This window comes from Staurois parvus, unplaced genomic scaffold (genome assembly GCF_062004578.1).
Source record: "Staurois parvus isolate SC_StPar_1 unplaced genomic scaffold, SC_StPar_1.0 ptg001432l, whole genome shotgun sequence".
In the NCBI taxonomy this organism is placed as follows: Eukaryota; Metazoa; Chordata; class Amphibia; order Anura; family Ranidae; genus Staurois; species Staurois parvus.
In genome coordinates this window covers 1,087,680-1,113,073 of record NW_028319228.1, presented here as the reverse complement: position 1 = coordinate 1,113,073, position 25,394 = coordinate 1,087,680, and the positions used below count along the sequence as shown (strand labels likewise).

General features: G+C 43.0%; 1 protein-coding gene across 4 annotated transcripts in view; it reads right to left on the bottom strand.

Moving 5' to 3' along the window:
• Positions 1-25,394, bottom strand: part of NTRK2 (neurotrophic receptor tyrosine kinase 2) — a 271,171-nt gene that overhangs the window by 36,508 nt on the left and 209,269 nt on the right. For all 4 annotated transcript variants that reach the window (XM_089662108.1, XM_089662106.1, XM_089662109.1 and 1 more), the window contains 3 exons: positions 23,516-23,646; positions 11,277-11,449; positions 510-744 (listed from right to left, as the gene is read on the bottom strand). In XM_089662108.1, coding sequence (XP_089518234.1) covers positions 510-744; positions 11,277-11,449; positions 23,516-23,646 — 539 coding nt within the window. The remainder of the gene's footprint in view (positions 1-509; positions 745-11,276; positions 11,450-23,515; positions 23,647-25,394) is intronic.

The following is a 25,394-nucleotide window of genomic DNA, read 5'->3' as shown; positions in this document are numbered from 1 at the left end:
ATACCATCCAAAATTTCTTCTTCATCTCTTTCTCCTCCAGTACTCTTTCTATGCCCAAAATATGCTGCCTATGAAGACTAAGCACTGCTATGACTGATATGCCAATTTTGCCTTTCTGTCCAAAAATCAGTAGCCAAGTCTTCATCCCCACCTCTAATTGCTCCCTTTGGCATATTGCTACTGCTCTGTAGGAATCAGTTGCACATGGCATGTCATAGGAAAGGCAGAGGTGTCTGGTTATGATTGATGGAATGGCTTCACCTTCTCTACCTTGCATGAGAAACAAGATGGCAGCACCCAATTGGGTGAATAGCTGAGTAGCAGGTGGAAAGACTGGTGCAGTTATTGGTAACTGATTATACACTCTTAAAAGGCGAGTAATTCATAGTTAAGGACAGTTCCAGTAAACATTCAAAAAGGAAAGGTCTGCTTTACTGTGTGTTCTGTGTCTTAAAGCCTATACCATTTTCATAGTCTCTACAAAGGATTATAACAAAAAGTAAACTTACCCTGTAGTAATCTGTACTGTACACATCTCTAGACATTCCAAAATCTCCGATTTTCACTAAGAGGTTCTCTCCCACCAGGCAGTTCCTTGTTGCCAGATCTCGATGGACGAAGTGCTGTGAGGCTAGGTACACCATACCTGCTGCAATCTGCTGGGCTATGTGAAGCATCTGAGACTGAGTTAGTTCAGCAGGGCGGTTCCCTTCTGCCATAAGCACGGCATCTGGTCCATGGGCCCTAAAATAGGAACAAAATAGTTATAGAAAAAAGATGACAACAACTGAGCAGTGCTATGACTGGACAGGTTTCCCAGAAATGTTAAACAAAAATAGTAAAACAATCAAATAGGGGTTAAAGAGGATGCATTTAGGAACCTGCTAAAGAAAAAGGAATCAGGGCCAGAACTTGTTGTGCTTCCCTGATAGCACTTACACCCCATTTGAAGTAAATAATGTACTGTATATGTATAGAATTTGTGTACTTGTTTGTTGGATTGCTGTTCTCAATGATCATCAAACATAGACCACAAGATATTTATTTATTTTTTTTTGCAAATGGGGTTCATTGATTTCATAGGGAAACTTGCTAAAGTGCATAAGAAAATGGAACCTATATTAATTGACAGAGAAAGAATATGTAATATAGTATACTATGGCAGCCACTCACATTCTGGCTTTTAGCAGTTAATGTAGTCAAGATGATTTCTAAATGCTTGTCTTTAAGTAATAGTGAATATTAGATGCAAGAAAGAGAATATACAGTCAGGTCCATAAATATTGGGACATGCACACAATTCTAACATTTTTGGCTCTATAAACCACCACAATGGATTTGAAATGAAACGAACAAGATGTGCTTTAACTGCAGACTGTCAGCTTTAATTTGAGGGTATTTACATCCAAATCAGGTGAACGGTGTAGGAATGACAACAGTTTGCATATGTGCCTCCCACTTGTTAAGGGACCAAAAGTAATGGGACAGAATAATAATCATAAATCAAACTTTCACTTTTTAATACTTGGTTACAAATCCTTTGCAGTCAATGACAGCCTGAAGTGTGGAACGCATAGACATCACCAGACGCTGGGTTTCATCCCTGGTGATGCTCTGCCAGGCCTCTACTGCAACTGTCTTCAGTTCCTGCTTGTTCTTGGGGCATTTTCCCTTCAGTTTTGTCTTCAGCAAGTGAAATGCTCAATCGGATTCAGGTCAGGTGATGGACTTGGCCATTGCAGAACATTCCACTTCTTTGGTTGCTTTTGCAGTCTGCTTTGGGTCATTGTCCATCTGCACTGTGAAGTGTCCAATGAGTTGTGAAGCATTTGGCTGAATATGAGCAGATAATATTCCCGAAACACTTCACAATTCATCCGGCTGCTTCTGTCAGCAGTCACATCATCAATAAATACAAGAGAAGCAGTTCCATTGGCAGCCATACATGCCCACGCCATGACACTACCACCACCATGCTTCACTGATGAGGTGGTATGCGACGGATCATGAGCAGTTCCTTCTCCATACTCTTCTCTTCCCATCACTCTGGTACAAGTTGATCTCGGTCTCATCTGTCCATAGGATGTTGTTCCAGAACTGTGAAGGCTTTTTTACATGTCGTTTGGCAAGCTCTGATCTGGCCTTCCTGTTTCTGAGGCTCACCAATGGTTTCCATCTTGTGGTGAACCCTCTGTATTCACTCTGGTGAAGTCTTCTCTTGATTGGTGACTTTGACACACATACACCTACCTCCTGGAGAGTGTTCTTGATCTGGCCAGGGAAAGAATTCTTCGGTCTCCACCACAGTTGTTTTCCGTGGTCTTCCGGGTCTTTTGGTGTTGCTGAGCTCACCGGTGCGTTCCTTCTTTTTAAGAATGTTCCAAACAGTTGTTTTGGCCACGCCTAATGTTTTTGCTATCTCTCTGATGGGTTTGTTTTGTTTTTTCAGCCTAATGATGGCTTCACTGATAGTGACAGCTCTTTGGATCTCATCTTGAGAGTTGACAGCAACAGATTCCAAATGCAAATAGCACACTTGAAATGAACTCTGGACCTTTTATCTGCTCATTGTAATTGGGATAATGAAGGAATAACACACGCCTGGCCATGGAACAGCTGAGAAGCCAATTGTCCCATTACTTTTGGTCCCTTAACAAGTGGGAGGCACATATGCAAACTGTTGTCATTCCTACACTGTTCACCTGATTTGGATGTAAATACCCTCAAATTAAAGCTGACAGTCTGCAGTTAAAGCACATCTTGTTCGTTTCATTTCAAATCCATTGTGGTGGTGTATAGAGCCAAAAATGTTAGAATTGTGTCCATGTCCCAATATTTATGGACCTGACTGTATATTTTTTCAAACTATAATAATCTGTATTTTTTCTGAATGAATATTTCTTCATGAACATAAGTTATCGATGCCTCTTCTAGTTTAATGTAAAAATCTCAAAAGAGATAGCGTTCATGCATGATATGTGAGACTAACACTGCGCATTCTTCAAACAAATTAATTTACTAATATAGATATATAAATTGAAATTGATATTGAAAAACACTGGGGCTGATTTACTAAAGGATATGCATGTATGCCGCAGCATTGACCATATGTAGACAAATAAATCGTTTCTGGAAGGTTATTTACTAGCCACCCACAATGGAAATGGAAATGTGTGTGCTGACAACAATGTAAATCTGTTGAATTTACCAAGTCAGTTTTGCTATGGAATGTACACTTTAGCATCCAAATATATCATGACAAAGCCAAAAATTACATTCTCAAGTGTCAATCTCAAATGTGATAGGTGTATCTAACCTATTGTTAACATCTACAATGGGGGGGGTATTGTATTGTACAGGACATATACAGTCATGGCCGAAATTGTTGGCACCCTTGATATTTCTCCAGGAAATCATGTATTTCTCACGAAACGTATTGCATTAACACATGTTTTGCTATACACATGTTTATTCCCTTTGTGTGTATTGGGACAAAACAAAAAAAGGGAGGAAAGAAAGCAAATTCGACATAATGTCACACAAACCTCCAAAAATGGGCTGGACAAAAGTATTGGCACCCTTTCACAACTGCGGATAAATAAGAATGTTACAAGCATGTGATGCTCCTGTAAACTCACCTGGGGCAAGTAACAGGTGTGGGCAATATAGAAATCACACCTGAAAGCAGATAAAAAGGAGAGACGTTCACTTAACCTTTGCATTGTGTGTCTGTCTGTGCCACACTAAGCATGGACAACAGAAAGAGGAGACGAGAACTGTCTGAGGACCTGAGAACCAAAATTGTGGCAAAATATCAACAATCTCAAGGTTACAAGTCCATCTCCAGAGAACTAGATTTGCCTTTGTCCACAGTGCGCAACATTATCAAGAAGTTTGCAACCCATGGCACTGTAGCTAATCTCCCTGGTCGTGGACGGATGAGGAAAATTGATGAAAGATTGCAACGCAGAATAGTCCGGATGGTGGATAAGCAGCCCCAAACATGTTCCAAAGACATTCAAGCTGTCCTGCAGGCTCAGGGAGCATCAGTGTCAGCGCGAACTATCCGTCGACATTTAAATGAAATGAAACGCTATGGCAGGAGACCCAGGAGGACCCCACTGCTGACACAGAGACATAAAAAAGCAAGACTACAGTTTGCCAAAATGTACTTGAGTAAGCCAAAAGCCTTCTGGGAAAACGTCTTGTGGACAGATGAGACCAAGATAGAGCTTTTCGGTAAAGCACATCATTCTACTGTTTACCGAAAACGGAATGAGGCCTACAAAGAACAAAACACAGTACCTACGGTAAAATATGGTGGAGGTTCAATGATGTTTTGGGGTTGTTTTGCTGCCTCTGGCACTGGGTGCCTTGACTGTGTGCAAGGCATCATGAAATCTGAGGATTACCAAAGGATTTTGGGTCGCACTGTAGGGCCCAGTGTCAGAAAGCTGGGTTTGCGTCCAAGATCCTGGGTCTTCCAGCAGGACAATGACCCCAAACATACGTCAAAAAGCACTCAGAAATGGATGGCAAAGAAGCGCTGGAGAGTTCTGAAGTGGCCAGCAATGAGCCCAGATCTAAATCCCATTGAACACCTGTGGAGAGATCTTAAAATTGCTGTTGGGAAAAGGTGTCCTTCCAATAAGAGAGACCTGGAGCTGTTTGCAAAGGAAGAGTGGTCCAAAATTCCGGGTGAGAGGTGTCAGAAGCTTATTGATGGTTATAGGAAGCGACTGATTTCAGTTATGTTTTCCAAAGGGTGTGCAACCAAATATTAAGTTAAGGGTGCCAATACTTTTGTCCAGCCCATTTTTGGGGTTTTGTGTGACATTATGTCATATTTGCTTTTCTGCCTCTGTTTTATATTTGTTCCAATACATACAAAGGGAATAAACATGTGTATAGCAAAACATGTGTTAATGCAATACCTTTTTTGTGTGAAATACTTGATTTTCAGGAAAAATATCAAGGGTGCCAACAATTTCGGCCATGACTGTAGGTATAGTTGTACTTATATGTAAGTTTGAGTGCATAGAAGCTACACCACTCAGCATACAAGATTTCACATGTTAGTGCTTGGAATGGAGATTTTAATGATACCTGTATGGCACATGTGCATTTTCTTGCTTAGGCAGCTGGCCACACTCATTTTTATTTCAATTATTTAAATTTTCAGGAAGGTGAAAAAAAAACCTCAATGGCCCTAGCACACCTTATTAGACCAGATTGCAAAGAAATCTGTATTATTTGGGCATTCAGAAGAAACGGCACCGTACGCTATGAACATCAGTGTTCGATCAGCCAGACAGCTTCAGGTTGGGTCTATGTGAGTACATCAGTGAACTCAACAAATATACCCAGTTTTATTAAAGCAGAACTTTACCTATAACAACTTGATAAAGAATAATGTTCTTTAGCAAGGAACATACCGGTATATTCCACATTAATAATTATGCTACCAAAATGAGTGCATGCTGTGAATCACCTCCAGCATTGCTCCTGTTTCTTCTTGCTGAAGGCTGCCATTTTGCTGAAGCCCAGAGCCCCTGAGCAGCAGTGAATCTTTAGGCTGTCAGCAGATCGGCCTATACATTTTCGGCACAGTGCCAAAAAAAGTTAGAGCAACTGAGCATGTACAGAGCAGGGTGAGACAGTGTATTACTGGATTTTAAACAGTATAGGCACTTATTTTTAATGTTTTGCATACCGTAGCTATACCTACAAAAGGGGCCAGCCTGAACAAGATCTAGCAGGACCAGGGGTGGACTGACAACTCATGGGGCCCCTGGGCAATAGGGGATCATTGGGCCCCTGTGTCCTTGCCCAAACTCAAAAAAGCCTATGAAAAAGGTACCAGGGACATCTCATGGGGCCCCCTACTGACCCCAGGCCCTCGGGCAGTGCCCGTGTTTCCAAGTGGTCAGTCCGCCCCTGAGCAGGACCTGAATTTCTGAATAAATTTCCACTTTAATATTAAATTGAATCTATATTTTTAATAATCTGTTGAGATTTCTTAAAACGTAGGAACATTTATTTTCTATTTTACCACCTAAGAACAATGTTATTTTGTTTGCGAAAGTTCATCTGTGGCCTGTTTTTTTGGAAGAGGTTTTAGTTTAATAACTGAACTCATTTATTTGATTTGAAATGTTCAATCCACATTCTTATCTCAGCATCCTTCCTCCAGTCATGAAATCAAAGTCTCCCACAGTGTGCAGCTGTACAAAGCCACAAGAGTTTTAGCTGTGCTTCCTACACTCCCCCAAATCTTTCTCCCTACTATGAACTCTGCACTCAGACATTGCATTTGACCTTCAACATGTGGTCTGATGTCTGAAACATGAAGCTGTGCAGCATAAAGCTCTGATCTCAAAATTCATTAAGGTCTCAGATGCATTTCCAGTGACAGCCTCTGGGGGCAGTGCAGGTTAACAAATTATCCAATGAAGGGTTATTTTCAGCCGCAGCTATTACTGTGGTGAAATGTAAAAAGAGATTAGAAAGCAAATAGGTTGTATTACAAATTATGCCATTTGGACCTAATTAATTTTTTACCTTAATTACAGTAACTGTAAAATACTATTTTTGACATGCTTGACCATTTTATTGGACAAAAGCCTCTGCTCTGTCTTTATGCTTATTGTGATTCTGCAGCCCTCGGTTATACTGCATTAGAATATCAAGCCAAGATGTAAATTCAGGGCTGCTGCATGTGAGTGATTGTTAAGCATATTTCAAACAGTTATCTAGAATAGCAATCGCTGCTGCATGTGAGATTGTAAGGAGCTGTAAGTCAGTGTTGCAATACAGATTATGAAATTAATGTTGCTACAGTGGTAAAATAAAAAATAACTGGCCAGTAATGTTATGAATTAGGGATCACCTACATCAAAATCTATAAATCTTCTACAACTGATAGTATGACATGATTACAAGTGGCATATAGCAAACGTCATGGTGGTACAAGGCAGACTAAATTGTGGGACACATTCTTTAGTTTGGACTGAACATCAGCAAATCATGTAAAAGGTAGTGATTAAGGAATGAACCCTTTAAATATCCAAAAATAACAGTTAAAATAAAAGTTGTACTTTGAATGAATGAAGATAGTCATGGAAATGTACATACAGTACATACGATCCAATGACAGTGCAAAACAAATGGGAATGTGATTGCAGATTACTATTTTTTTAAACATCATTTTGAATCCTAGAACACCACAACCAATGGTACATTGTTAATGTTAACCAATGCTTTATGACTTCTTGATGCTTAAAACGACCATAGATGGTTCGATATGTGGCTAGTTGAGCAGGAACTGGCCAAATTTTGATCCATCTATGGGCAGGCTGGTTGCACTGAAGTTGATCTCTAGATCGACTTCAGTACAACCAGCCTGTTGGGGTTTTTTTCATGCGATCCCTGCCAGCGATCATTGCACTCTGATGGTGAGGAACCTTTCTGCTGTCAGAATACAATAGTGCGCAGGAGGGATTCCCCCATCAGCACAGTCAGTGTTGATGGGGAATCAAGCAATTTTCTTTCCTTCAACCTGTGGTTGAAGGAAAGAAAATTGCATAATCTATGGTTTTCCTTAGTCAGAATTGCCAATCTCTAAATCTTGTACAAACAGTATATAACTTTGCATTCAACAGCCACTCTGTTGAAGCACAAGGAGGCCAAAGCAAGCTGTATATCCCCTGTTCAGACTCAAACTGCTTCTTCTGAATAAAGAAATCACTATCTTGGACCCCATACTATACAGTCAAATGAAATCATTGCATATATTGGGACATATACTGTTTTATGGTGCATTCAGCACTTTCTAAAGTTAACTTACATATGCCAGGACAAGTGGTTTATACAAAAATGTATGGGTTTGGGGCAAATATGTTTATTCATGGACCTTATTTGGGTTTGCATTTCAGACAGTATTAAATATGGTTTTTGTCATGCAATTTTCATATTTTATATATTCTTGCTAAGTTATTTTGCATTCATACTTAACAGATATAATGGTGAAATTCAGCTGTGGTATGTCTCTTGTATACTAATAGTGTGTAATCTAATTTCACATGTAAAACAACAGACAGCGCCAGAAAAGTCTGGCCTAACCACAGTTCTGTAACAAATATATTTTATGTGTTGTTGTAGAAAAGACTAATTTAAAGATTTAGTTAGAACAGGCTCCAAAATCTTTTTAGATTAATGTATAGACATTTCTTTTTAACGCAGGCAAGGTTTCCATGCATCAGGACCTGTGACCAGTGGTTCGAAAACCAGGAAAAGATACAAACTGCTGCTTACAGACTCATCTTCAATTCCATGTTAAGCGTCCCAGTGAAAAACAGCTGACATTGTATGCTAAATATCACAGACTTCAGCTGATCTTTCAGCATGCAAAGTAGGGTATTATAATGACTTTAAAATATGAACTGAGAGACTCCTTGCATGGTATTTACTTTTTTACACTAGGAAAGCTATTTTCCCTCACTAGATATCCCCTACATCACTGAATCTGGATAAATGAAATAGTTAATGAATACTGCTCTTCGCGTACATCAGTAGAGGATGTCCCTCCAAATTTGATAGAGTGTGGTCCCCATCACTTGAGAAGCTTGATAATGTGACTTCCGTTGGTATTGTGGTTGGAAGGTAGGGTTTTGCTCTACCTCTTAGGGTCCTACTTTATGCACCGCCTCGACTTCCGATATATTTTACTGGGTCCCCCCTAAAGGCTTCAATTGGGCTTGTCCTCTGCTGTTGGGGAGATTGAGGCGATGAAGGTGCACAGTGGTGGAGCACAAAGTTTTGTTTTTGGTTTTTTGTTCTTTTCTCTGTCTTTGTAGATGGACTCGTTTTGTAATTTTGTATTAAAGCTTTCATGCGCTATTTCTTTGAAAACGCAATAAACTCAATAAAATTACATTTAAAAAAAACTTTAAAAAATTTAACTGAGACTACAGAAAAAAATCCTTACTAGGTAATGTCTGTACCGAGAATCTAAATTTCCCTATCACTCTGCATTTAAGTAAGGAAAAAAGGCCTCATTTTTCATACAGTTATGTTTCAGATTTCGTTACTTGACTTTTTATATACAATAATGCATGTGTGTGTGCATGCATGTGTGCAAATGTGGGAGATAGATCAAAATTAATCCAGTTCCACAGAGACCAGCTGAAGTTTGATCCATGTGTGGCTGCCCCTGCTCCACAGAAGTTGATTGTTAGATCAACTGCTGTTGAATGGGAATGTTGATAAACTTTTCTCTACCAGCAGCTTTGGCCAATCAACTACAGCCACTGATCAGTTTATTCTGTCAGAATACAATATTCCGGTGGAGAAGATTCCTCCATCCAACTTGCTTATGTAAATAGAGGAATCTGTTCCTTTTTTGTATTGAGCCCGATGGCTGAACAAAAGAAATGACCCATCTATGGCCAGCTAGTTTCCAATGGCTGCAAACAGGACTTAGACTTTCTGCAAATGGGCACAAATGTCCATGAGAAGAATGGATGATTAGATACTTGGCCATCCTCACATATGATGACTGAGCTCCAAAATGTGCCTTATTTTTAATCCAACAATATCAGTAGCACATAATGGGAACTTTAGTCTTCTGCTCCATTGGGGAGGCCCATGTCAGAAAACCTTCCTGTGAGATAATAAGTGTTTGACTCTCCCTCCAGCACATTAGAAATGGCTTGATAATCACAAGTAATTTATTGGAAGGCTTAGCATGAATGAGCCTCAGTATCTACATCTGAGAATCCCTATTCAGGTATTGATTTTTTACCACAACATGCTTTCCTTTTACGCAGTACCCTATGAAACAATCCTCTGTTTTGTATGACAAGAGAAAACAATGGTAAAATGAAAGTGGGGTCCTCCAACATGAATGTCTTGTGTGAGTACTCCAATACTCTAGAAAAAAATAGGGCCAAGAAAAGGGGAAATATATCAACCTACCAGTGTCCAATAAAAATGGACTTTACTGGCACAACACAAGACAGGTAGGTAAAACACAAAGACTTTATTACAAATACCGGTATATTAAGACCTCCACCACATGTATAAAACATTTAGGAAAGTAATCCCTTATTGAATCTAAAAACATATGTAATACCTACTTACTTCCCTAGAATTTTATGTTGTGAAATTCTTAATATACAGTATTTGTAATAAAGTCTTTGTATTTTAACTACTTGTCTCGTGTTGTGTCAATAAAGTCCGTTTTATATTGGCAGCTGGTAGGTGGATATATTTCCCTCTTTCCTGGCCCCATTTTTTTCTTTCGTTATTGGGATGTGGCAGTTTGAAAATCTTTGTTACTTTTTTTACTCTAATAATATTAATAATCTAATAAAGGAACTTATGTACATGCAGATATTGCCGGAAACTACTATGTAGGTGCTTAGATGGCACAAGATGCAAGTATGAATGTAGAGTGCAGGGATATATAGTAAAATGTTTTTATGAATATGTGCTTTAAGATATCATTTATTTAGATCTCTAGAATATATTTGCTTCCAAATGAGTGACTAAATGGAATAGTATGGTCAGTTGGAGTTCATGGCCTTTTAGCTCTACGCACATTTCCCATATGGTTTATATGTACAATCTAAAGTGTATAAAAGTATTACACTCAAATATATGTATTCCTATTCAACCACTAAACATTTTTATGTGCTAAGGTTAAAACAGTACAGTATTGTGCAGTTTTCTCCAGCATAGAATAAAGGAATGGCTGGCATCTCCATTTCAACTGCTAAGCTGTACCTAGAACCTTTAATAGTTTGGTGCTAAATGTTTAACGATTCACATTATGTCTTCTAAGGGATACACATACTTAATTTCCCCAAAAAGTCATATCTCTTGGAAAATAATTTTTTTAGCAAAAACAGCAACTTACAATATTTTATTCTTGTAAAAGGGCACATAAAGCATTCTGTGAAATAGGCAGTACCAAAAATATATGAGGAAGTATAGCCTTTATTAACTGGGGAACTGCTGGAGCCTCATTCAATTGAATTCTTCAAACCAGCTGAGGGCCACAAAGAAGGTGTAAGAAAGCCACATGTGGCCCAAAAATCATCATACTATTTTGCTCAAAAGTATGGGATGTGTAACAATTTATAAATGTACAGTAGTGCTTTGAAGATATCAGTATCCCTTTTACAGCAAGTAACTCACATTTATTGTCCATTTTTAACATGATACAAACTTTTGAACGTGACACTTTCCTTTCAGATCAATAGGCTGGACTTTACCTTAAGAACTTGTTGAGGTCACCATGCTTCATGTATTCAAAAACCATAATAAGTGGGTCTCCCTCCACGCAAACCCCGTAAAACTTTACAATATGTTCATGCTGCAAGTTTGTCAGTAATTCAGCTTCCCGATGGAAATCTTTTCGTGCATTGTCACTAGCATCTTTTAGTGTCTGCAAAATAAAGACACTGAAAATCAGTCTTATATAATAAACCAGATCATTGGTATTCTACATGTGTACATAAATACTGCACTATGCAAAAATGATATGTAAGAATTGACAAGACCAGAGACATTGTATGAAACCCTTAACCAAAAAGAAAAACACACACAATAATAGCAATCTGGGATCTGTGTCTGTAAGTAGAATTCAAAGCTGTTAGTGTTGCTTGGCAACTAGAAGACGGCAAGTGAAGAAGCCAGAGAGGCCAGTATAAAAAGGGGGGGGGGGCAAGGGGTGCTGCTTGTGTCGATCATTTCACATAGGAAAAACACAATACCTCCCACTCAGCCCATTTTCCTCATATTATCCATTCAATTAAATTGATAGGTTACATGATGTTCTGTTCTGAAAACCTGTATCGTCCTAAAAAATAATATGATTTTACAAAAGGAAAGGCTAAATTATGTGGGCTAGGTTTCTTTGAAATAGGTGTCAAAAGGTTGGTTATATTTAAAAAGAAAGCACTTGAAAATTTTTGACTGTTCACATTACCCACTCATCAGAAACACTGTGGAAAAAACTATACTAGGGTATTTAAATAGCCCTTATACTAAAGAAAATCTTAATTACATATGTTATATACACACACTACACATATACTTACTTAAATGTGTTTCTTTTCAGAGTATATGTCTTGATCTTCATTTGTTACATGTACTACTTGTTACATCTACTACTTAAAGCAGAACTTACCCATAACAACTTGTTAAAAAAATAACGTTCTTTAGCAAGGAACATACATTCCACAATATTTATTATGCTACCGAAATTAGTGTGTGCTGTAAATTGCCTCCAGCATTGTTCCTGTTTCTTCTTGCTGGAGGCTGCCATTTTGCTGAAGCCCAGAGTCCCTGAACAGCAGTAATTCATAAAGCAGAACTAAACCTATCGAATTAAGGGTTTCAAAAAACAGTTACATTCCTGGAATGTTGGGATTGCTAACTGTCACATTTGCTGGTTTCCTCAACCAAACTGTCAAACCATCAAATGGCTGGTGTCATAACTGATCACATGTGGAGCACCATGGCAGTTACAGATCAAACAGCAGCAGCTTCCTTGGCTGTAAAGGATATGAGGGGTTTAATTCTGCCTTAAGGCTGTCAGCAGATTGGCCTCTACAAATTTTTCAGTGCCTAAAAATGCCTAAAACTGGAGAGTAACTGAGCATGTGCAGAGCAGGGTAAGACAGTGCATTCCTTGTTTTTAAACAGTATATGCACCTATTTTTAATGTTTTACATAGCTATACCTGCAAAAGTGGACAGCCTGAAGTGATCTAGCAGGACTTCATTTTCTGACTAAAGTTCCACTTTAATAACTAGAAAAAGAGGTCCAGCTAAATATCTTCCCAAGTCATTTTGAAATATTAAAAGGATTTCTTTGGCCTGAGATCTTGAGGGATGGACCTGCATTATGTCTGTAGCACCTGGGCTATGTTCATTTAAAGTATTTGTGAACATTACTATAAAAGCTGATTGTAATACAGTAAATAGTATTTTTGACTCATAAATAACAGTTATTTCCTTTTTTTTTTTTAAAGACTCATTTGGCAGCCATGTGATCTCACAGCCTCATTCACCTTTGACTTCCACATAGCAGGAGACATGTTTAGTAAGAAGGTAGGCAGTTTATTATGTTACACACTAGTGAAGTGTGTTCCCCCTGTGTGTGCTGAATTCCAAAAGGGTGTCCATTTTGCAATCCATTTGTTATAAGCAGCTGCTGTTTTGATAGCAAGGCTCCTGCTGTGAGTCAATAGCATTCAACACAGCAGTAGTACTGTATTACTCAATAATAGTTGAACATTTTATATTAACATTGTGATCCTTGGACTGATTAGAGACCATAGTGTTTCCGCTCTAATTGTTTATTCAGTTCCTGGGATGTGGCACCTTTTACCAATTTCTATGATCCTGGATCTCTATGGTGCCACCCAGTAGGGATCCACTCCTAGGCTTCTTCGATTCAACACAGCAGCACTGGGCAGGTGGCGTGGCAGCTAATCTGACCATGGAAGGTACAGGCATGTGTGCACTGCCAAGGCATCTTGTAACTCCAAACAGGAAGAACAATTCCCCTTGGCATGGTTAGAATGAAACAGGATAGAAGGGGAATTGGCAGGATCACCAGGTATTTCAGACTTCTCAATGAAGTACAGCCTACATTTACCCACAACAACATGAAAACACACACGGATAAATGCGATATCAATTTTTGGTGTAGCATACACTTCAACTCTTTTACATTACCTTTTGTGCATTTTTTTACTAATTATACATTTAAGTGGATATCTAATATTTTAATATTGTTGGGTTGTTACAAACAATAGAATCATTGTGTTCTGGTTTTGTAAATCAACCCTTTATCTATTTACATTCATATATCAAATTGTCTGTTATCGAATATATATTTTACATACACTATATTGCCAAAAGTATTGGGACATCCCTCCAAATCATTGGATTCAGGTGTTCCAAGCACCTCCATGGCCACAGGTGTATAAGGTCAAGCACCTAGGCATGCAGACTGCTTCTACAAACATTTGTGAAAGAATGGGTTGCCCTCAGGAGCTCATTGAATTCAAGAGTGGTACTGTGATAGGTTGCAACCTGTGCAAGAAGTCCATCCCTGAAATCTCCTTGTTACTAAATATTCCACGGTCAACTGTTAGTGGTATTATAACAAAGTGGAAGCAACTGGGAACAACAGCAACTCAGCCACAAAGTGGTAGGCCATGTAAAATGACAGAGCTGAAGCGCACAGTGCTCAGAAGTCGTCAGCTGTCTGCAGAGTCAATGGCTAAAGACCTCCAAACTCTGTGTGGCCTTCAGATTAGCACAACAACAGTGTGTAGAGAGCTTCAATCAAATGGATTTTCATGGCTGAGCAGTTGCATCCAAGCCTTATATTACCATGTGCAATGCAAAGCATCAGATGCAGTGGGGTAAAGCACACCCCCACTGGACTCTAGAGCAGAGTCTAGAAGTGTCTGGGTTTGGCGGTTGCCAGGAGAATGGTACTTTCCTGACTGCATTGTGCCTAGTGTAAAGTTTGGTGGAGGGGGGATTGTGGTGTGGGGTTGTTTATCAGGGGTTGGGCTTGGCCCCTTAGTTCCAGTGAAGGGAACTTTTAAGGTCGTCAGCATACCAAGACATTTTGGACAATTTCATGCTCCCAACTTTGTGGGAACAGTTTGGAGATGGCCCCTTCCTGTTCCATCATGTCTTAACCTCAACCCGATAGAACAACTTTAGGATGAATTAGAGCAGAGACTGCGAGCCAGGTCTTCTCGTCCGACATCAGTGCCTGACCTCACAAATGCGCTTCTGGAAAAATAGTCAAACATGCCCTTAGACACACTCCCAAACCTTGTGGACAGCCTTCCCAGAAAAGTTGAAGCTGTTATAGGTGCAAAGGGTGAGCCAACTCAATATTGAATATTACGGACTAAGACTGGGATGCCATTTAAGTTCATGTGCGTGTAAAGGCAGGCATCCCAATACTTTTGGCAATATAAAATTTAGTCTCCATGTGATGCTAATATCAGGGCCCCTATTACTAAGATTTTAATGGGGTCATGATAATTTCAGGCATGTTTCCCTATTTATTCTAAAGTGGAACTAAGTCACTTAGGAATGTTGGGCCCCTATTAAGCTTTTTACATAATGTGCAAATATGCTCAGAATATTTGCACATTATGGCATGCTCACCTTGTGAATGCCCTGCAACAAGAAGGTTATGGTCTCCCTTGTCACCAGTACTTTCATCTTCACCCAGTTTTCTAGGTTTGGAGTATTCAGCCATCTTTACCAGGCTAAGATGATATAAATCCCATGCATGTCCACAGGAGTTACTTTGTCCTGCCCCAGAATCGTGCCAGGAATGTACACTGAGCTGCGCATTCATGGTACAGTGAACATTCAAATGTTGGCAGGCACAAATAAGTATTGATGATGGAAGAGGCATATAAAGTATCTTCTGTCATTAGAAACTTACTGGTCTGCATTTTAATTCTGCTTTAACACTGGTGGTCAGTGTCAGATGGCTTATAATGCACCACTATTGGGTTCTAATTTATACCTCTTAACACTGCTGGCTACTTCTCAATGCAGTCAGCCAAAACAAAGCTGGTTTGGATAGGTGGGGTCAATGTCCCTTCAATCATATGTAGCTCTACCACCTTATGGGTCGCTGAGTTATTTTCGGGCTCCCTGTCGCTTTTGACCCCACTCTAAAAGCCCAAACTCTGCTGACACCACCGTACACCTCTGGCCAGAGTAAACTCTTTCAGTATTACCAGAAAATAGACTCACACACAAGTTAAAGTGAACTGATACTTTGTATTAGAGTTCAGTATGTGCACAGTAAATCAGCACAAAATTATAGGCGTGCATATAATAACAGTTGTCACTCTTAGTAACTTTAAGCAAAGGTCAACGCATATAGCAAAAATCTCAATCAGTTATGGATGTCCTGCAAGTCAGAATTTAACCAAAGGCCTCAATTCTGATATCTTTACAGTATGTCCCAAGTGAGCAAAGGAAAACTATTAAAGAGTAAGGTTAGCTCACTTTGGGCCCTCAGAAGCTGATGACAAGGTTCATGTCTGAGGTAAGGAAAGAGCTCTTTAATTAGGAAGGCTAATGTCCCCTTTAACTGCAGTGGAAGATCTTCTGTGTGCTTGTTGGGTCCCGGTTGGTGCACTAGAAAAATTCAGATCTCCTTGGTTGCAAAAGATGGAAATCCCTCAAAAGGATTTATGCAATCACAGGCATTATCCCTTTAATTGGTATTTAACTTGGGCAGTACCCCTCTAACGTGCAAGATGAGATGCACGTTTTAAGCAAAAAGTTGGCAGAAGCACTTATTGACAAGGGGTTAATTCATCTCTAGGTCACAGTAGCAAATGGCAACAATGACAAGTGTCTCTTGATGGACGTAAACCAGTTGCAGAGGAAATAGTGGTGTGGCTTGGCCCGCAGAGGGCGTACACTGCAGTAGGCTCTGATGACTGGATTATGCTGGAGATGCGTTTGCTAATAGGCTGGGTGAATGTCAGGGCAGGAACGCTGGAATGGGCAGGCAGGCCTATGGTACGGTCACGCTGCGACCAACGACAGCCACTACCCACAGACCAGAGTCCCTCAGGGCGCGGAGTCTAAGCCCCAGGCTACCCTTCACCAGGGCCCCTGATGGTGGGGATGGACTTGACGCAGCCTGAGACCAGGTCGCGGCCCCCGAGTGACCCCAGCTGCGATAACGACTGCCGCCAATGGCGTACAGCTGGTGGGAGCTAGATGGGAACACGAGTAGAGTAGTCAGACAAGCCGGGTCAATAACAACGGAGCAGACAGTACTAGACGGTAGGCAAAGAATACTCAGGTCACGGGCCGGGTTCAGCAACGGGAGGTCAGGTAAAGGGTTAACGCAGAGAGTAGTCTTGTCCAAGCCGAGTCGGTTACCAGTAGAGCAATGGGAACAACACAAGAGCTTGCAACAGGGCAACATACAGGACACAAGTGCAGAGCACACTTGCAGACAGCAGGTTTAAATGTGCTCAACCACACCCTTCTGAGGAGGAGCCGCAGAAGCCTGAAGGCATAAAGGTTACCACCATGCTTTGCAGAAAACCAAGATGGATGCCAGCTCATGGAGATGCACAAGCTCTGAAGAAAGGTAGGACCTTGACAGTACCTCCTCCTCAAGGGCCCCTCCCCCTCCGCAGCTCAACAAAAGGTTTCTGAGGAAATCGGGCGTGAAAAGCGCGGAGGAGGGCAGGAGCATGAACATCCGTGGAAGGAACCCAGGAACGTTCCTCGGGACCATAACCACGCCAATGGACCAGAAACTGTACCCGACCACGGACCAACCGAGAATCCAAGATGCGGCTCACCTCATACTCCTTATGGCCGTCGACCCTGATAGGACGAGGCCGAGGCGGAGAGGCAGTAAAGCGATTACAGATCAGAGGTTTCAACAGGGATACGTGGAAGACGTTGGAGATGTGCATCCCAGGAGGAAGAGCAAGGGCATAGGCAACCAGGTTCACCCTGCGAAGAATGCGGAAAGGACCAACAAAACTTTGGGCCAGCTTTGGTGCGGGCACCCGAAGCTTGAGGTTGCGAGTGGACAACCACACCCAATCTCCGACCTGGTATGAGGGAGCGGGCAACCGTCTACGATCAGCCTGGAGCTTCTGGCGCTGTGCTGAGTCCTTCAAGGACCTCTGAATCTGCCCCCATGAGGAGCGCAGAGCAGCCAGGTGGTTATCCACAGCCGGAATGTCCTGTGGAGAGAACAACTCAGGCAATACAGCGGGTTGGAACCCATAGTTGGCCATGAAGGGGGACATCCCAGAGGAGGAGTTGACAGCCGAGTTCCTCGCAAACTCTGCCCATGGCAGGAGATCGACCCAGTTGTCCTGATGATCCGATATATAGCAACAAAGGAATTGTTCCAGGGCCTGGTTGGAACGCTCCGCAGCCCCATTGGACTGAGGGTGGTAGGCCGAAGAGAAGGAAAGCTCGATACCCAACTGGGAGCAGAAGAAGCGCCAGAACCTGGACACAAACTGGCTCCCACGGTCCGAGACAATCACCTTGGGCAACCTTTGCAAGCGAAAGATCTCCTTGGCGAAAACCGTAGCCAGTTCTTGTGCAGTCGGCAATTTCTAGAACGGAACGCAATGGCACATCTTAGAAAAATGATCGATCACCATAAGAATGACCGTATGACCTTGAGACGCAGGAAGATCCACAATAAAATCCATGCCTAGGTGTGACCAGGGACGCTGCCCATTGGGAATGGGTTGCAGAAGGCCCAATGGAAGGTGCCGAGGAGATTTATTCTGGGCACAGACCGAACAAGCTGCTACATATGAGGCGATGTCAGAACGGAGAGATGGCCACCAGAATAACCGAGAAACGACCCAGGACAATTGGTTCCTACCAGGATGACCGGCAGTCTTGGAATTATGGTAGGTACGTAGCAAGCGGGTACGCAATCCCTCAGGTACAAAACATCTTCCAGCGGGTCTCTCAGGGGGAGCGTTAATTTGAGCCGCCAAAATCTGCTCCCCAAGGGGAGAAGTCAGGTTGGTACGAATGGCAGCCAGGATCTGGTTTGGAGGAATGACCGAGGTCGGCTCAGTGTCCTCCCTGGACAGCTCAGAGTATTGCCGCGACAAGGCATCAGCCCTGACATTCTTGGAACCAGGCAAGTAAGAGACCACATAGTTAAAACGTGACAAAAACAGAGCCCACCTGGCCTGACGGGGTGTCAACCTCTTAGCCTCCGAGAGATATGTGAGGTTCTTGTGGTCAGTGAGAACTAGGACCGGGACCACAGAACCCTCAAGCAGGTGCCTCCATTCCTTGAGAGCCAGAATAATGGCCAACAACTCCCTGTCTCCAATCTGGTAGTTGCACTCTGCAGAGGAAAGCTTCTTGGAGTAGAACCCACAAGGAAGTAGGGGTCCCTCGGGTGACCGACGCTGGGACAAGAGGGCGCCTACTCCTGTCTCAGATGCATCAACCTCGAGAACAAAAGGCAACCCAGGATTGGGATGAGACAGAATTGGGGCCGAAGTGAAGGCGGCTTTCAGAGCCTTGAAAGCCGAGATGGCCTCGGGTGACCACTCGTGAGGGTTACTGCCCTTCTTGGTCAGATCTGAGAGAGGCTTGGACAGTGTGGAAAAGTTCCTGATAAACTTCCGATAATAGTTGGCAAATCCCAAAAAGCGCTGAATGGACCGAAGACCACTAGGGCGAGGCCACTGCAGAACCGCTGAAACCTTCTCAGGGTCCATAGAAAAACCCACCGGGGAAATGATGTAGCCCAAAAAGGCAACCTGGGATTGGTGAAATTCACACTTCTTGAGCTTACAGAAAAGCTCGTTTTCACGTAACCGTTGCAGCACCCGCTTAACATCCTGGATATGAGTCTCCATAGATGCAGAGTAAACCAGGATGTCGTCCAAGTAAACCACCACGCACTGCTGCAACAAGTCACGTAAGACATCGTTAATAAACTCCTGAAAGACCGCGGGTGCGTTACACAACCCGAAGGGCATAACCAGGTATTCATAGTGGCCGGTTCTGGTGTTGAACGCGGTCTTCCACTTGTCGCCCTCCTTGATCCGTACGAGGTTGTAGGCAGCCCTAAGGTCGAGTTTAGTAAAGACCGTTGCTCCCTTGAGGCGGTCAAACAACTCGGTGATCAACGGAATAGGATAAGCATTTTTAATCGTGATCCGATTGAGACCCCTAAAATCAATGCAGGGTCTCAGCTCACCTCCCTTCTTTTTCACGAAAAAAACCCCAGCTCCCGCTGGAGACGTAGACTTGCGAATATGCCCCCGGGAAAGCGCATCCGCAACGTATTTCTCCATGGCCTGATTCTCTGCCACCGAAAGAGGATACACCCTGCCACGCGGAGGAGTAGCACCAGTTTGTAAGGTTATGGCACAATCGTATGGACGATGAGGAGGCAGGGCACCGGCGCGCACCTTGTCAAACACGTCCAGGTACTCCCCATATTCAGTGGGCAGCACAGAGTCCGAGGAGGTTTAACCGAACCTTAACCAGATGCAACCAGCCCCACACCGTGGTGACCATGAGAGAATCTCGGCCGATCGCCAATCAAAGGTTGGATTGTGCCTCTGAAGCCAGGGATAGCCCAAAACCACGGAGTAGTGCGGGGAAGAAATTACCTGGAAACAGGCCAATTCCCTGTGAACAGCCCCAATAGCTACCTCCACCGGCAGGGTCTCGTGGGTAACCTGCGATGGCTGCAAGGGCCTGCCATCTATTGCCTCGAGAACCAATGGAGTCTCTCGAGCCTGCAGAGGAACGGAGTACTGGGCAGCAAACGAACTGTCCATAAACAAACCGCCAGCCCCAGAGTCTACCAACGCCTGGGCCGTCACCGAGCCTCCTGCCCAAGAGAGGACAACGGTGATAAGCGGTTTATCTTTACGGGAAACTGGGGACGAGGAAACTCCACCCAAGATCTGCCCCCGACAGGATCTCAGGTGCGGGCGTTTCCCGAACGGACCAGACAGGACTGCCGAAAATGCCCCCCGAGTCCACAGTACAGGCAGCGACCCTCCCGACGCCGAGAGGCCCGCTCCCCCTCGGAAAGGCGAGCAAACCCCAGCTGCATGGGCTCACTACCAGACAAACCATCCCCAGGAGGCGTGGGAGGAGAGGGAGGCACGGGTGGGACAGAAAATGTAGGCGCCAAACGGTTAGGAGGCCTCCGCAGACGCTCCTTAAATGAAGGCCTCTCTCTGAGCCTGGTGTCAATCAAGATTAGGAAGGAGATGAGTGCCTCTAACTCCACAGGCAGTTCTTTGGCTGCGATCTTGTCCTTCAACGCATCAGAGAGACCATGAGAGAAAGCAGCCACTAGAGCCTCATTGTTCCAACCCACCTCTGCCGCCAAAGTACGAAATTCGATGGCGTACTCGGCAACGGTTCGTGAACCCTGATGCATGGACATGAGCAATTTGGCAGCAGAAGCGGAGCGAGCGGGTACATCGAATACCGTACGGAAGGAGGCAACGAAACGGGTAAACACGTGAATCACCGGGTCATTCCTCTCCCATAAGGGATTAGCCCAGGCCAAGGCCCTATCAGAGAGTAGCGAGATTAGGAAGCCCACCTTTGCCCTCTCAGTAGGGAAAGCGTGAGGTATTAATTCAAAGTAAATCCCCACTTGGTTAAGGAAACCACGACACTGACTCGGTTCCCCCCCAAAGCGCTGAGGAAGAGGGGCAGAACCAGTCATACCTCTGGGTACCGCGGGTTCCGCAACAGATGCGGAGGTAGGTGCAACAATCGGAGCAACAGTGGGAGAGTCCACCGGAGTAACAACTGACCTAATAGCCCCAGGGGTAAGGTGCGCTGTGCGTGCAAGCAGAGCCTGCAACGCCTGAGCGAACTGATCCAACAAGTGATCCTGTTGGTCAAGTCTGGCGAATAACATAGGGATCGAAGGCGTACCTGCACCATCAGGATTCATGGCACTTGTGTAATGTCAGGGCAGGAACGCTGGAATGGGCAGGCAGGCCTATGGTACGGTCACGCTGCGACCGACGACAGCCACTACCCACAGACCAGAGTCCCTCAGGGCGCGGAGTCTAAGCCCCAGGCTACCCTTCACCAGGGCCCCTGATGGTGGGAATGGACTTGACGTAGCCTGAGACCAGGTCGCGGCCCCCGAGTGACCCCAGCTGCTATAACGACTGCCGCCAATGGCGTACAGCTGGTGGGAGCTAGATGGGAACACGAGTAGAGTAGTCAGACAAGCCGGGTCAATAACAACGGAGCAGACAGTACTAGACGGTAGGCAAAGAATACTCAGGTCACGGGCCAGGTTCAGCAACGGGAGGTCAGGTAAAGGGTTAACGCAGAGAGTAGTCTTGTCCAAGCCGAGTCGGTTACCAGGAGAGCAATGGGAACAACACAAGAGCTTGCAACAGGGCAACATACAGGACACAAGTGCAGAGCACACTTGCAGACAGCAGGTTTAAATTGCTCAACCACACCCTTCTGAGGAGGAGCCGCAGAAGCCTGAAGGCATAAAGGTTCCCACCATGCTTTGCAGAAAACCAAGATGGATGCCAGCTCATGGAGATGCACAAGCTCTGAAGAAAGGTAGGACCTTGACAGTGAACAGGGCCTCAACTTGTGTAACTTGTAAACAAGTCAGTAACTAGATAGAGGATGGCTGATTAAGTAGAATGTTAGTGACAACTTAATTGGCTGGAAATTGGGACTCTCTCACTTTATCTGTGGCATCATCCCAGTCCATGGTGGTCTCGCTGTAGATGGGGGGCCCCTAGCTGTCCTGCAGTTCTTCCTACAGAATTCATCAGTGACTGCAGCACTCCTGGTCACCAGCTAACAGGGCAGTCCTCCAGATTCTTTGGTGATGTCAGCTGTCGGCTATTCCTCCTTCTTTCTCCGCTCTCACTCTGCAGCCTGGTCCAGTACTCGGGCATTCCGCACACCTTTCTCCTCACACCTTCTTTTCAGCTCTCTTCCTGTTTACTTCCTGCCTCTGTTCCCAGGCTTCTACAATTATATGCCTCCGCCCACATGCCAGTTCTTCTGGGAAATGCAGTCCCCTAATTTACTGCCTTCTAACAAAGTCCTGTGGTTCAGCCTACAAAATCCATAAAGCTTTCACCATAGTGTGTGCCACTGAGTTGCAGGACACTGACACCTTGGGGTTTATTTACTAAAGCTGGAGAGTCCAAAATCAGACTCCCTTCTGCATAGAAAACAATCAGCTTCCAGGTTTCATTGCCAAAGCTTCATTGAACAAGCTGAGGTTAGAAGCTGATTGGTTTCTATGCAGAAGGGAGTCTGATTTTGGACTCTCCAGCTTTAGTAAATAAACCCCCTTGTGTCTCCTTTAACATCTTGCAGTCTGAATAATAGCAGAATGTTACATGTAAAATAGCCTGCACTGCCCCTGAGTATTCCAATCCATTTTCAAACATGGACTAGGACCTTTCTATTCTCTGATCCCCATATCCGTTCAGCAGACTGCTATGGCTGTAGTTGTGGCTGTTATGGTTGTAGTAAATGACCTGATATTAGCTAGTAAAGAGACTGAACCTTTCCTTATTAGCAATACCTGGGCAGTTTTCTTGGGGGTATAAAACAAGGATAGATTTAGAGCAGGGTCACATATGTGACTATGGACACACTAGTTTCATTAACTGAAAAGGATAGTGTACTTTCCTGTGATGAACTGAAGCATTTTAAAATGATTTTGCATATACTCCAAAATGATAAAATGATTGCACCCTATATCAGGATCAATGATCCACTCCAGAAAAGTACATGTGTAGTGCTTTTTGGAGTAGGTCATTCTCCACAATGGGATCAGTGGGACTATCATCTGTGCTTAGCTTGTATTTTTTCACCTTGTCACAAATAGCTGAAACTGTGCAAAACCATTTTTATTGCATTCTTATTGTATGTAGATAGAAATAAATGTTTACCTTTACTGCCACAAGGATTTTATCCTGCTCTGGGTACAGGTTATAACATTCTGCAAGAAACACTTTGCCAAATGCTCCTTCTCCTAGTTCTCTCTTCAGGACGATGTTGTGCCTCTTTATGTGTTGAACAACTGTTAAAAAATACAACAACATTATAGTGATTTTTTTTCAAAAGACTCCTATGAGTTAATACAAAGATGGAATTTGAGACTGTAACACCCATAAACTCTAATCTAATTTTGTAATATACATGTTACTTTTAATAACCATTCAAATGTTACCTAAATGTTTACTTTTATTCAATAATAGTCAAAAAGAGGTATAGAGAATATTGGGGTAGAGCACACACAACATAAGTTGGCCAAGTTTACAGACAAGCTATTATTCTTTTTCCCCGATCTCCTCATATCACCCTCCCTTCCCTTGTGCCTCAAAATTTATGGAGACCTATCAAACTTCAAGGCAAACTTTCAAAATTAGAGCCATTAAACATCAATCTTCCCATGCCCAATATCTCAACCTCCAACTAAAACTCCCCTTCGAATGGAATGCCAAATCTATCAAATACCTCAGAGTCCAACTGCCAAGATCTATAGTATCTCACATATTTTCCTTCTTAATTTCCCACCTGTTCTACAAAAAATATAACATGATCTTCAATTTTGGACCCAGGGTACTTTTTCTTGGACAGGTAGGTGCAATTTAATCAAACAGAATATCCTGCCTCACCTTCTCTACCGTATTCAGACTTTACCTACAGTATCTTGATTCCCAGTCCCTTTCTCGGGGCTACCCAATCTCTTATTTCTCACTTCATTTGGGCCGATAAGCCCCCAGGTTGAAACATGCAATCCTGCAACATTCTAAAGCTAAAGAGGACTCTCCTTCCCTGACATCAAGTTTTATTTTGTTGCCTCTCAACTGAATCAACTTATAGACTGGTGCAGGCACCAAAATATCAAATTGTGGATCATCTTTGAGCAATCCTTCATTCCTATACCCATGTATACTATGCCATATTAGCAGAATTTTAAATCTTATCCAACATTTTTTTCTCTCTTGGACTCTAGTTAAATCTTGGGTAAATAGGATCTCTGTATAGCCCTGTCTCCTCTAACTCTCATTTTGGGTAACAGTGCCTTTCCCCCATGTATTCACAATCCCAAATTTCTAGCTTTCAGGGGGATGGGTATCTATTAAGCTCTTCATTTTATCATTAATCATACTAGGATCTCTTCAGATTCCCTTGCCAACATTTTGAACCTGACTGTCCTGGATCCCTGAAGACAAAGACAGCTTCTACTTGTTTTGTCCTTGCTTCCTCCTACATCCTAATTCGAGTAGCCCTTAACCCTTATAGAGAGGGAACGTTAGCAATGGGACTGGCCAGACAAACTTTGTCCCTCTCCTATAAACTGCTCCTACAAGAGGACCTTATTACTCTCCAGCCTTATCTAATCTTACATTTACCCTGACAGAGAGAAAGTGGATCTTATCCCTCTGTACAAAATCATCTGTCCGTAATAAATACCGAGAGTCTGGCTATAAGATCCTAAGAGATGGTATTGAGTGCCCTATCACTTCATTGACTCTATCCAAATGCCTCCTCTGCCTGCTAGATAAGTGTATATATATATTCTGGTCATGCCCAAAAGATTCTGGTTCCAAGTCCACACTATCATTCGACAATTCATTGATCACACTGAGCCCTGAACCCCCAAATTTTCTCTGCTCCATACTATCCGGATTAGTAGCTTTAAGCATTCTGTCTTGATTCACATGAATAATGCAGCCCAGGCATGTATCCCTGCACTTTGAAGACAGTCCAACTTACCTAATGTTCAAAACTGGTTGACAGAATCAATGACATTATGCTCAT